Genomic DNA, 13,206 nt, shown 5'->3' with positions numbered 1-13,206 from the left:
GTAATCCCAGCTACTTAGGAGGCTTAGGCAGGAGAATCGCTTGAACCAGGAGGTGGAGGTTGCAGTGAGCCGAGATCGCACCACTGCACTCCAGCCTGGGCGGCAGAGTGAGACTCTGTCTCAAACAAAAAAAAAAAAAAGCAAAAAGAAAAGAAAATCTTCCCAGCTCTCCCTAAAAACCTTGTTTAGGTTAACTTGGCCTGGTAGGTGAAAAACTGGTTCAGTTGCCTTGCCTGCTTAATTGAATTTGTAATAACATCTTTCAGACCTTTGCTGTTGAATTGGATATATAAAAGCCCTTTCCAGTCCTTCTAAATGTTTTTACTGTCAACAAGGCACAGTTATTTTAATGTATCTACTGTTCCCACTGACTCATCAAGTATCTTGCAAAACTCAAGATCAGGCTGAGGAGATATATGGGAGGGTGAAACTGCTATTGTAATAACGAATCAAGCTGTACACCTGTGATTGGTGAACTTTTCCGTGTGTGTGTGTGTGTGTGTGTGTGTGTGTGTGTGTGTGTGTGTGTGTATGTGTGTAGCTTTCCACTTAAAAATTTTTTTTTTTTTTTTTTTGAGACGGAGTCATGCTCTGTCGCCCAGGCTGGAGTGCAGTGGCCGGATCTCAGCTCACTGCAAGCTCCGCCTCCCGGGTTCACGCCATTCTCCTGCCTCAGCCTCCCAAGTAGCTGGGACTACAGGCGCCCGCCACTTCGCCCGGCTAGTTTTTTGTATTTTTTAGTAGAGACGGGGTTTCACCGTGTTAGCCAGGATGGTCTCGATCTCCTGACCTCGTGATCCGCCCGTCTCGGCCTCCCAAAGTGCTGGGATTACAGGCTTGAGCCACCGCGCCCGGCCAAAAATCTTTTTAGAAAGCTAGCAAGCAAACAAGCCATGGGTCCTGGCATTATTAAAAGTTTTATCAGGCATCCAAGGAAAAATAATTCCAGTCTTCTGCAGTCAGTCTCTCATAAGGAATAGAAAACCAAGTAACCACTACCTCAGTTTTGAGGCTTTTGCAACCTTGATAACCAAAACTTAAGAATGGCAATATGAGATTTAAAAAAAAGTATAGGCCAACCTTACTTAGGAATATATCTACAATCCTGAACAAAATATTTGCAATCTGAATCAAGCAACATATTTTTTTAAATTACCCCCATCCTCAAGTTGAGTTTCTGCTAGATATCCATGGTTGGTTTAATGTTGAAAGTTAATTTATATAATTCATTATATTAACAAATTAAAATAAAAATATCATGTAATAATCTTAATAGATGTTGAAAAAGCATTTGATTTCAAACATACCTGATATTGTTTGGCTGTGTCCCCACCCAATCTCATCTTGACGTGTAATTCCCATAATCCCCACGTTTTGTGAGAGGTAACTGGATCATGGGGGCGGTTTCCTCTATGTTGTTCTTATGATTGTGAGTGAGTCTCACAAGAGCTGATGGTTTTATAAGCATCACACATTTCCCCTCCTTGTACTCATTCTCTCTCCTGCTGCCCTTTGAAGAGGGGCCTTCCATCATGATTATAAGTTTCCCGAGGATTCCCCAGCCATGCTGAACTTTGAGTCAGTTAAACCTCTTTTCTCTCTCTTTTTTTTGTTTTCGTTTTTTGTTTTGTTTTTTGAGACAGAGTCTTGCTCTGTCACCCAGACTGGAGTAAAGTGGCATGATCTCGGCGTACTGCAACCGCAGTCTCCCAGGTTCAAGTGATTTTCCTTCCTCAGCCTCCCAAGTAACTGGGATTACAGGCATCCACCACCACACCTGGCTAATTTTTGTATTTTCAGTAGAGATAGGGTTTCCCCATGTTGGCCAGTCTAGTCTCAAACTCTGAGCCTCAAGTGATCCACCTGCCTCATCCTCCCAAAGTGCTGGGATTAGAGGTGTGAGCCACTGTGCTCAGCCAAACCTCTTTTCTTTATAAATTACCCAGTTTCGGGTATCTCTTCATAGCAGCATGAGAAAGGACTAATACAGTAAAAACCCAATATTTAAGTTTATGAATTCATATTGTTAATTTAAAAAACTAGCCAGGCACAATGGCTCATGTCTGTAGTCCCAGCACTTCAGGAGGCTGAGGAGGGAGGTAGGAGGATTGCTTGAGGCCAGGGGTTCAAGAGGAGACTGGGCAACATTGCAAGAACCCATCTCTACAAAGAAGCAAAAAATAATTAACTAGGCATGGTGGCACACACCTATAGTCCTAGCTACTCTGGAGGCTACAGTAAGCTGTGATGGTGCCACTGCACTCCTCCAGCCTGGGCAACAGAGTGATACCCTGTCTCTAAAACAAAACAAAACAAAACCTACAACTAATTGGTCATCGTTGGAGCATTTAGTGAACCAATTATTCTGAGAACCAGTCAGTAAAGGGAAAGAATTATTTGTCCTGTTTTTAACTGAACCACTTGGTAATCAAATAGTAGATTAAAGGAAATGTCTCTTTATATAGAGGTATTCCAGCTAATAAATGAAGGAACAATAATAGAATGAGAATATTACCATTTAGCAACCTCTCATAAATTAATGGAGCTAGGCATTACTCATCAACAATTGCTAATATCTCAAAAGGAAAGACAACCAGATGACAGTGACGTGTACCTCCTGGCAGATCATAAAACCACTGTGAAGCAGTTTTCCTCCCTACCCTCCTAGAAGTACTGAATGTGATTAAGCTTTTAGATTCAACTACCAATTTATAGGAATTACAAAAAAAAAAAAAAGAACATGTTAAACAGCATCACACGGATGCCATCATCAAAACCCAGACCATCACAAACTCTCCAGGACAAATGACATGGTTTCCTTAATAGATCAATGGCAAGACAAAGTATAAAATCAAAAACATTATAGCATTTGGGATAACCTTTCAGCTTTTTCAGATTCACATACTCACATAGTACAAACCCAAACCTGTGCCAAGGGAAATTAAGTACACTTACTGCTCTCTTGCCTAGCTCAGACCAGCAAAGGCCATTTGGCAAGATTAGGAAGCTAAAGGAGAAACTTGAGATTTATCTGGGGCCCAAATTATAGTATAAGTGGTAATTGACAAATGCAACATTATGGAAGTAATAACATCACAACAAGAAAGTGTTTATAAATAGTAAGACCTTTGGTTTCCTTTTTTTCTGTTTACAAAAAAAAGTATGCCATAAAAAACAGAAATCTGAAATCTTTAGTAGAACCATCCTATCAGTTTTCATTTGAATTATGCAGTGAAACACCAGTAAGTTTCCCAAAAATATCAGCATTATTTAGATAGTAAAATGAGAAAAAAGAAGCATAATATTGTCTGGGCATGGTGGCTCATGCCTGTAATCCCAGCAGTTGGGGAGGCTGAAGCGGGCGGATCACCTGAGGTCAGGAGTCCGAGACCAGCCTGGCCAACATGGCAAAACTGAAAATGCAAAAAAAATTGGTCTACTAAAAATACAAAAAAATTAGCCAGGCATGGTGGCAGGTGCCTGTAATTCTAGCTACTCAGGAGGCTGAGGTAGGAGAATTGCTTGAACCCGGGAGGCGGAGGTCATAGTGTGCTGAGATTGTGCCACTGCACTGCAGCCTGGGTGACAGAGCAAGACCCTGTCTCAAAAAAAAAAAGAAACATAATAGTAATCTGATAGGTGATGTAATGCAAACCATTACTGAGGCCACTCTCAGCGGGGATCCTTCAAAGGACTCATCTTAGGATTCTGAATAATCCTAAAAGAGCCCTGGAATATGGATTTGGTTCTTAGTTCCTGCAGAGTAAAGATTATTTGCTATTCAGAAACTAGAAGTTCCATTCCATCTGGTATTTCCTGGGGTCACAAGAGTGACCTAAAGTTTTGAAGGCTGAACTCTAAAGCAGCATGGTTTGCCACCAGGATATTCAAGCCAAAAATTAATCCATGCCTTTCAATATAACCACTTCTAATTTCATGCCTTTTGGTATAACCACACTTGATGAAAGCTTCATTTCTTCCCTTGGAAAGCCTTGACCTTTCATGACTGTTCCACAAGCCATGATTGACCAGGAACTCTATGGGAGCCTCCCATTATACAACACTACCACAAGTAGACCATGAGTAGGACGATATTGGAGGCATCATTGGTCTCATAAAATGTAGACAAAAATATCCAGGGATATTCTACCTTTCTAAAAAAGGTAAGCAAGCAAATGGAGGGTGGGCCAGAAACAGCCAGGATCCAGACTGTCTGATGATAATAATAAATCAAATTGTCATAAAAGTTGTGGTGATTTCACCTGAAACTTGAGACTAGAGAGGTCCAAACATAGAGGTGCCAGGGATGCAGCAAGGGGAGCCAGAGCTGCTAGGAAGTGGCTTGGACAGCAGGTAGCAGAATGGAACAGGATTGTCTCATGCCAGATTTTTATAAGAGCATCATTGTTCTTGAATAGCAGAGAGGTAGTATGTTGAACTCTTACTCCCATAACCCTTAAGAGAAATGACATGGTCCTGACACTGGGATACAAGATTCTATTAAATGTTTAAATCAGTAAAGGATGTAGTTAGGAAGAGGAGCAAACTCCTCAGGAATAAAAGACTGTTTAAAGAGAAGGAAAATAAATGGAACTTACAGAAAAGAAAAGAAAGAAAGAAATAAAAAAGTTGAAACAGTAGCTTAGTAATAGGTAAATAGTGTAAACAAAAAAAACTACACCTAGATACATCTTAATGAAACTGCAGAATATCTAAGAAAAGATCTTGTAAGCAGCCACAAAGGACAGTTCATCAAAGGAACAACAGAATGACAGAAGAATTCTCAATACCAAAACACAAAGCCACAAACACAAGCCAGAAAACACAAATAAGTATACACAAAAATTTTGTAGAGACAGGGTCTCACAATGTTGCTCATGCTAGTCTCACTCAAACTCCTGCCCTCAAGCAGTCCTCCTGCCGTGGCTTCCCAAAGTACTGAGATTACAGGAGAGAGCCACTGCGCTCAGCCTGGAGACATCTCTGACAGTCACTGCTGGAGGTGCTACTGGCATCTAATGAGTAGAGGCCAGGGATGCTCTTAAACATTCTACAGTGCACAGGACAGTCCTCCACAATAAGTAATTATTTGCTGCAAAATTCCATAGTGCTGAGTTTGAGAAACCTAAAGGAATTCTAAGGAATATACCTCAAGAAAGAATAAAATGATCCTAGAAGACTAGTTGTCTGAAATGTAAGAAAGAGTAGTGAATACATGAACTAGTAAACTTGTACATCAACCCAAATCAGTGTTGTCTCTATAAAACAACTCTAATATCTTATTTATGGAGGTTTTTTTTTTTTTTTTTTTTAAAGAGACTACTGGAAATGTTGGACACCAATATTAGGTAAGTCAGGAGGAGAAAGTTGGAATTGAAGTATTAGAAAGTCTTTGTGTTGTTCAGGAGGATGTCAAGCAATTGTTTAAACTTATTTAAAAATTTAAGTAAAATATGTAGTAAAATTTCAAGGGTCATTGCTAAAAGAACAGAAATAGAGGATGGAAACTAGAGGGGAAAATGGCATTAGGGAAAAACAAACCAGAAAATCCAAAGAGTGGGAGAGACAGAGACAGAGGATGAGAATGAATCATAGAGAAAGAACAAGTAAAAAGATGTTAGAACCCTGTCTGAATATGTTAATCACTAAGGTTGATGGGCTGAACTTGGCAGTTCAAAAGACAGATTGTCAGACTTTAGAAAATCCAACCCAAACAAATAGATGATAAACTGTGTTGTTTAAAATGCCAGTAAATTTGTAGGTAATTTGGTAAGCAAAATAATAATAACTAAACAATAGATGTGTGTTTAAAATTGTTGTGCCAGCCAGGCCCAGTGACTCACGCCTGTAATCCCAGCACTTTGGGAGGCTGAGGCAGGCCGATGGCTTGAGCCCAGGAATACGAAGCAACATGGCAAACCCTCATCTCTACAAAAAAAATCCAAAACTTAGCTATTGATGGTGGCATGAGCCTGTAGTCCTAGCTACTTGGGAGGCTGAGGTGGGAGGATCTCTTGGGCCCAGGAGGTCGAGGCTGCAGTGAGCCGTGATCGCACCACTGTACTCCAGACTGGGCGTAAGAGTGAGACCCTGTCTCAAAAGCTAATAATAATGATAAATAAAATTGTCATACCTTCCTGGTGGATTAAACCTTTTGTTATTATGTGATTACCTTCTAATTCCTAATAAAATTTTTCTCTTACAAATATATCTGATACTAATAAAATTATATCAGCTTTCTTTTGGTTAGTATTTGCTTGATGTATCTCTTTCCTTAATGTTTTATTGATGTTCAGCTTTTGTATGCCCTTATATCTCTTATGAATAGTGTATGTCTAGATTTTATTGTTTAATCCAGTCTCTTTGTCTTAGTCTATTTATATTACTGGTATTATTGATATACTTGGACCATTGTGCCATCCTAAATTATTTGTCCCACTTTTTCTGCTTCTTTATAATCTCTTCTTTAAAAAAAAAAAAAAGTTATCTATATTACCCCTGCTTCCCAAATGAACATTTGCACACTCTCACATTACTCTCTCCTTTGCCCCAACCACATCATGTTGTTTCAGTCAGAAAAGGAGGGACTATTCAATAAATGGATTTGGAAGAACTATCCATTAACTAACTTATGTGGTCTGGATCCTTTCTGTCTTTCTAAATATGCTCTCCTTTCCTCACTCTCCTTTAGCTATATTGTCCTTTCTGCTTTATGAATTCACTAAAATTGTTTCTGCTTTAGGATCTTTTAAAATTGCTATATTCCCTCTGCCTGAAATGTAGGCTTTTCCTTACTGTCCTATGCCAGGAGTGTGCTGCAGCCAGCTCATATCAGCTCACAAGAGCCAGTTATGCGAATCTCTTCCCAAAACCAGGTTCATCGTTTTCACATTAGTAGTTTGAAAATGGCCATGCGTGAGTATTTATACCACAGAAATTGTCAAGTACTGTAAGTCAGGGGTTTGTTTTAACTCTTTAGAGGCTGCTTATCAGCACACCAATGATCTTATATGAAGTCATCATTCCCCTCCCTAGTCATAGTCTCTCCCAGTACATATTTGATTTTCTTCCTTGAACTTACCACTCCTTGAAATTCTTTTTGGGTTTTTTGTTTGTTTTTATTTTGTCTTGTTTTTTTATTGCTGCTGCTGCTGTTTTTACTTTCTGTCTTCTGTAACTTCAGTATATGCACAGTGAAGGCAGGGTCTTTAACTGCCATGTCCACTGCTATACCCCTAGGACCCAGAACAGTACCTAGTACATCCTAGGAGTTTAATAAATATTCGTTGAATAAATGAAGTACTCAAAAGTGGTAATAATTTTAAGCTGTACTCTTTAGAATTTTCTGGAGCTATTAGGAAGAGGAAAATAATTACATTTTTCTTTCTTTTTATAACTTTTTGTTACTGAAAATATCAAAGGTACACAAAAGTAGAATAGCATAATGAACTTTTCTGAATGCATCACCCAGCTTCATCAGTGTTACAAATCTGTTTTCAAGATCCTACCTAACTTTTCCCTAAATTGTTTTAAAGAAAATTCCAGACATCATATGATTTTACTTGCCCTTTTAAAAAAAATAAGTGATATATTTTCGCTTATTTTTTGTTTTAAAAATGCCTTTTTACCTTTGATTTGTTGAGTCAGGATCCTAACAATGTTCATTTGCAACTAGTTGATATGTTTTTTAAGTCTCTTTTATCTATAAAAGTTCACCTTTTAAGTTTATGCTATTTATTTGCTGAAGAAGTCAGATCATCTCGTAAAATTTCTTATATTCTGAATTTGGTGATTAGATCCTTCTAATGTTTAACATGTTCCTCCTTTGTGTTTTCTTTGAACTGATAGATTTCGAAGCTTGATTAGATTCAATTTCCATTCTTTTGGCAAGAATACATCGTAGCTTGTACAGTGTATTTTTCATTGTATTATAGGAGATTGTGTCGTCCTACCTTCAGAGATGTTAAGGCTGATTAGCAGGCTCCAGATCACCCTCATCCATCCATTGTAAAGTTCTGCCTCAGCCTTTCACCTAATGGTTTTAACAACCATTGATGATCGTTGCCTAAATCCGTTATTTCATTAGTGATTTTTTTCTATCATTCCATCTATCATTAATAAGCTAGAATGCTTCTATAAGGAAGAAATTTTCTTTTAATTATTGGTTACCCTGAAATACAGTTGGCGCAAGAAAGGCAAGATGATTGCTTCTTTCCTTTTTTTTTTTTTCTATTTATTAATGTTATTTTTCAGAGGCATGTGTTGTTTCCTTAACCCTGCAAAGGTGACTAATTTTTCAGAATATCATTTTGAGTATTTCATAAATTTGCATTTTAATCCATCACATTATTTTTAATGTTTATATTATTCCATTTTGGGGCATTGGGAACCCGTTCAGTTTGGCTCTGTGCCCTTTGACGTGACCCAGTAATTTTAATAGTTTATTGGCTGTTTCTCAAGCCCATCCTTATACATGTAAGCTTATAGGGTTTTTAATTCTTTAATTTTTATATTGGTATTGATTTCCCCAGTATTAAAAATCTTAGTTTTTAATAGCATTTATGTTTTTTTAAAATTTTTCTCTTCTCTCCTGCCAGACTCTGTAATTATATAACTTTTGCATAATAATGAAACAAAGTTAAGGAAGTGCTCAAATAAAACAAAGTTTGCTGTCTTATAGACCGGGTCTCTTTTTTTCCTCATAGCTCTTTCACCAAAGTTTTGTCAGATGCCTCTTTTAACATTAAAAAAAAAATGTGGAAGGGTTTGTACAAAACTGTAGTTAAATGACATAATTTTTTCTTTTTTCAACTTTTTTGCCCCCGAGACAGGGTCTCACCCTGTTACCCAGGCTGGAGTGCAGTGGATCAGTCACAGCTCATTTGCAGTCTTGAACTCCTGGGCTCAAGATATCTTCCTGCCTGAATAGCTGGAACTATAAGTACGCACCACTATGCCCTGCTAATTTTTAAAAATTTTTTGTAGCAGCAGGGTCTCAATGTTGCCCAGGCTGGTCCGGAACTCCTGAGCTCTAGCAGTCGTCCCACCTGGGCCTCCCAAAGTTCTAGGATTACAGGCATGAGTCACCACACCTGCCCTGTTTTTTTTCAACTTTTATTTTGGATTTAGAGGGTACATGTACAGGTTTGTTACATGTGTATATCGCATGATGCTGAGGATTGGGGTATAGGTAATCCTTTCACCCATGTAGGAAGCATAGTGACACAGGATTTTTCTTGGCTACTTTGCCAGCCAGAGACCTCCAGCCAGCAACATCCATGCCCAGGCTTTTCTCAGGCCCGAGCTCACCAGAAGAGATGCCCCGTCTATTCAGCCTGCTGGGCTGTGCCTGGCTTGCACTCCAGTGCAGATCCTGCAGCCGTTGGCAACTGCACACTCAGCCCCTGGTAGGAGGGGGTGAGTGAGCGAGCAAGTGCAGTGTCCAGCTGGCTGCTCTAAGTAGTGAGGCAGAAGCGGGCTGTATGTGGGGCTTGCTGCTGGACCAGGCATGTCACACTGAGGGGAACATGGTGGCGCCCAAACTGGTGTCCGCAACCCTGAAACCTCAGGGGGAGTATTACAGTGTGCTAATAGCTCTTTTAGTCCTACCATCTGCAGGACGGCTGTATGTTAACAGATCTGTCAGTCCTGTTGCCCCTGCTCCGGCCTACTGCTGCTTCCTGTCGTGTGGGGTAGCTGCCCTTCACTGGTGGAGCGTGGAGGGCCACAGTATTACAGCCTTCTTTGTACCTGTGTTTGGTGGGTCCTGAGTTCTTGTCCCACATCCAAGAAGAATGAGGTTGTGCTGATGATCAAAGGGTGAGGAGGGTGGAGAAGAATTTTACTGAATGATGAGAAACAGTTCTCAGCCGAGAGGGCATGTGAGGGTGGTCTCTTGTCTTTCATTGGGGCTGGGGCTGGGGCCTTTATGGGCTCAGAATGGGGGAGTGCATGCTGATTGGTTTGTGAGTATGCAAAAAAGGCTAAAACAAAGGCATCACTGAAAGGTGGGCATGACAGTGTAAAAAAACCAGTTAGGGAAGGGTAGATATACGTAAAATAGGTGAAGGGTGGGTAATCAATCGGAGGAAAGTATGCCGAACAGGAAGAGAGGTTCTCAATCCAGTGCGTGGATTTATCCGGGACTTGTAGCTAGCCTTTAAACTGTCTTTGGCTTGAAGGTTGGGTTTCAGTTGTATGTAATGGTCATACAAGTGCATGTGTCTTTCTGGTAGAATGATTTATTTTCCTTTGGGTATATACCCAGTAATGGGATTGCTGAGTGGAATGGTAGTTCTAAGTTCTTTGAGAAATCTCCAAATTGCTTTCCACAGTGGCTGTGTTACATTCCCACTGGCAGTGTATAAGCGTTTCTTTTTCTCCACAACCTCACCAACATCTGTTATTTTTGATTTGTTAATAATTGCCATTCTGACTGGTATGAAATGCTCATCACTGAAATCATCAGAGAAATGCAAATCAAAACTTCATATAATTTATAAAAAGGTCAGACAGCTGTGGAGGCAGAGAGCTTTTACTGTCATTATCAGCAGCAATAGTGTGTAAAGGAGACTACATCTAACACAGTATTATACCCTGAGTATATACTCAATATTTTTTTTTCTCCTAAACTTAGGTCATTTTAAGAATAGAGTCTCGGCTGGGTGAAAGTGGTTCACACCTGTAATCCCAGCACTTTGGGAGGCTGAGGTGGGCGGATAACTTGAGGCCAGGAATTCGAGACCAGCCTGACCAACGTGGTGAAACCCCATCTCTTTTAAAAATACAAAAAATCAGTTGGTCCTGGTGGTATGCACCTGTAATCCCAGCTACTTGGAGGCTAAGACAGGAGAATCTCTTGAACCAGGGAGGCGGAGGTTGCAGTGAGCTGAGATTGTGCCACTGTACTCCAGCCTGGGCGACAGAACGAGGCTCCATCTTGGAAAAAAAAAAAAAAAAGAGTAGAGTCTTCATGGGCTGGAATTCCAAAAGAATAGTGTCTCTAGGGGTCTTTATTCTTGTTCAGGAAAGGAATGACCCATGTTTACTACTCAGAGTTTTATTTTTGTTCCTGCTGGAGAGGGGGCCATATTCTCCAAGCAATGCTGGTTGAATTCTCTCTAAGATTAAATTTGAATATGAAAATAGGTTATATTAATACTGAAGCAACATAACTAATCTGGTGCTGATGTTTCTTCATCAGAAACCAGTGAGAAACTAACTTGGCCTACTTTTTTTTTTCCCAGACGATGGACATAAAAAAGCTCGAAACGCTTATCTCAATAATTCCAATTATGAAGAAGGAGATGAATATTTTGATAAAAATTTGGCACTCTTTGAGGTAATATTTTGGAGAAAACTATGGACTGAGACTTTAGAAACAGAGATCTCATGATAGCCATATTTTACCCCATTTGGTTTTAAAATTTTACAAGCTGTATAATTTAATGTTAAAATATCATGATTATTGTAACTTGTAAATTTTGTCTGTGTAATCTAATTATAGTGAGTAACTATTAAATCAAATTGTTATGTAGTAAGGAAGAGGAGTTTGACTTCTTGGACATATCGATTACCTTGCAATCTAATTCAATTGTGATTTAATTGTTTTTATTAGAATAATCTTTCTTCTAAGTATAAATCAGTGTATTTCTCCACCCTTTGTCTGGAAAGACTATTATTTGCCTTAGAACTAACTAAACAAAAATCACTGTGGGAAGCAGGCTTCCAGATTGCAGGACCTGTATGTCTTTTTTTTAATTGTCAAATAATAATTGTATATATTTATGGATTACAATGTGATATTTCGATATTTGTATACATTGTGGAATGATTAAATCAAGCTAATTAGCATATCTATCACCTTGTATACTTGTGATGAAAATATTTGAATTTTACTTTCTTAGCAATTTTGAAATATACAATATGTTAACTGTAGTCGCTATGCTATGTGCAATAGATCTCAAAAACTTATTTCTCCTGCCTAACTGAAACTTTGTATCTTGTGACTAACCTTTCCCCCTTCCCTATGTATACCCCAAGCATCTGGTAACCACCATTCTATTACTAGGAGTTCTACTTTTTAGATCCCACATGTAAGTGAGATCATGTGCTATTTATCTTTCTGTGTCTGGCTTATTTCACTTACCATAATGAAGAGGACCTGTATATCTTATCTGAATAAGACAACATGACTCTGTGGCCAGGCTCCATAAGCTGTGGCTAGGTTGTTGAAAGGAGCCTGGTTTATTTCAGCACTACCTTTTTCTGGCTTTCGACAATGATGCAAGTGCCACTTCTCTCAATGTACCTTTTTTTTTTAGTTTGTTTTTGAGACAGGGTCTTGCTCTGTCACCCAGGCTGGAGTGCAGTGGTACGATCACAGCTTGACCTCCTGGGCTCAAGGGAGCCTCCTACCTCAGCCTCCCTAGTAGCTGGGACTGCAGGCACATGTCACCACACCTGACTGATTTTTAAATTTTTTTCAGAGACAGGGTCTCACTCTGTTGGCCAGGCTGGTCTTGAATGCCTGGGCTCAAGAGATCCTTCTGCCTTGCCCTCCCAAAGCATTAGGATAGCAGGTGTGAGCCACCATGCCTTTCAATGTACCTTTATTTCTTTTTTTTTTTTTTTGAGCTGGAGCCTCACTCTGTTGCCCAGGCTGGAGTGCAGTTGCACGATCGCGGCTCACTGCAACCTCTGCCTCCTGGGTTCAAGCCGATTCTCCTGCCTCAGCCTCCCGTGTAGCTGGGATTACAGGCACGTGCCACCACACCCAGCTGATTTTTGCATTTTTAGTAGAGACGGGGTTTCACCATCTTGGCCAGCTGGTCTCGAACTCCCAGCCTCAGGTGATCCAGCCACCTTGACCTCCCAAAGTGCTGGGGTTACAGGCGTGAGCCACTGCACCTGGCCTACCTGTGAAATATTTTTTCATTTGATTTGAAGTTTTCTGGTAGCAAGATTATTTTGATGCTTATGTTCAGTGTTGTTTGTCGCTCATTTCTTCCGTGTCACTGGCTTTATAGGAAGAAATGGACACCAGACCGAAGGTGTCCTCTCTTCTCAGCCGCATGGCCAATTACACTAATCTGACTCAAGGAGCAAAGGAACATGAAGAGGCAGAAAACATCACTGAAGGGAAAAAGAAGCCCACCAAGGTGAGGCCTCAGAAGAACAAAGAATACAGAAAAAGCGCCCTGTATA

At 39.8% G+C, this 13,206-nt stretch overlaps 1 protein-coding gene across 13 annotated transcripts in view; it reads left to right on the top strand.

Annotated features, from left to right (window-relative positions):
- Nucleotides 1-13,206, top strand: part of SLC12A6 (solute carrier family 12 member 6) — a 103,268-nt gene that overhangs the window by 62,717 nt on the left and 27,345 nt on the right. For 7 of the 13 annotated variants that reach the window (XM_015141798.3, XM_015141797.3, XM_077939068.1 and 4 more), the window contains 2 exons: nucleotides 11,247-11,341; nucleotides 13,029-13,160. In XM_015141798.3, coding sequence (XP_014997284.1) covers nucleotides 11,247-11,341; nucleotides 13,029-13,160 — 227 coding nt within the window. Of the gene's footprint in view, nucleotides 1-5,316; nucleotides 5,349-11,246; nucleotides 11,342-13,028; nucleotides 13,161-13,206 lie in introns of all 13 variants that reach the window. The other 6 variants (XM_077939071.1, XM_077939070.1, XM_077939072.1 and 3 more) reach the window with 1 other exon arrangement.

The sequence above is a fragment of the Macaca mulatta genome, chromosome 7 (assembly GCF_049350105.2).
Source record: "Macaca mulatta isolate MMU2019108-1 chromosome 7, T2T-MMU8v2.0, whole genome shotgun sequence".
Lineage (NCBI taxonomy): Eukaryota > Metazoa > Chordata > Mammalia > Primates > Cercopithecidae > Macaca > Macaca mulatta.
This window is presented reverse-complemented; position numbering and strand designations above follow the sequence as displayed.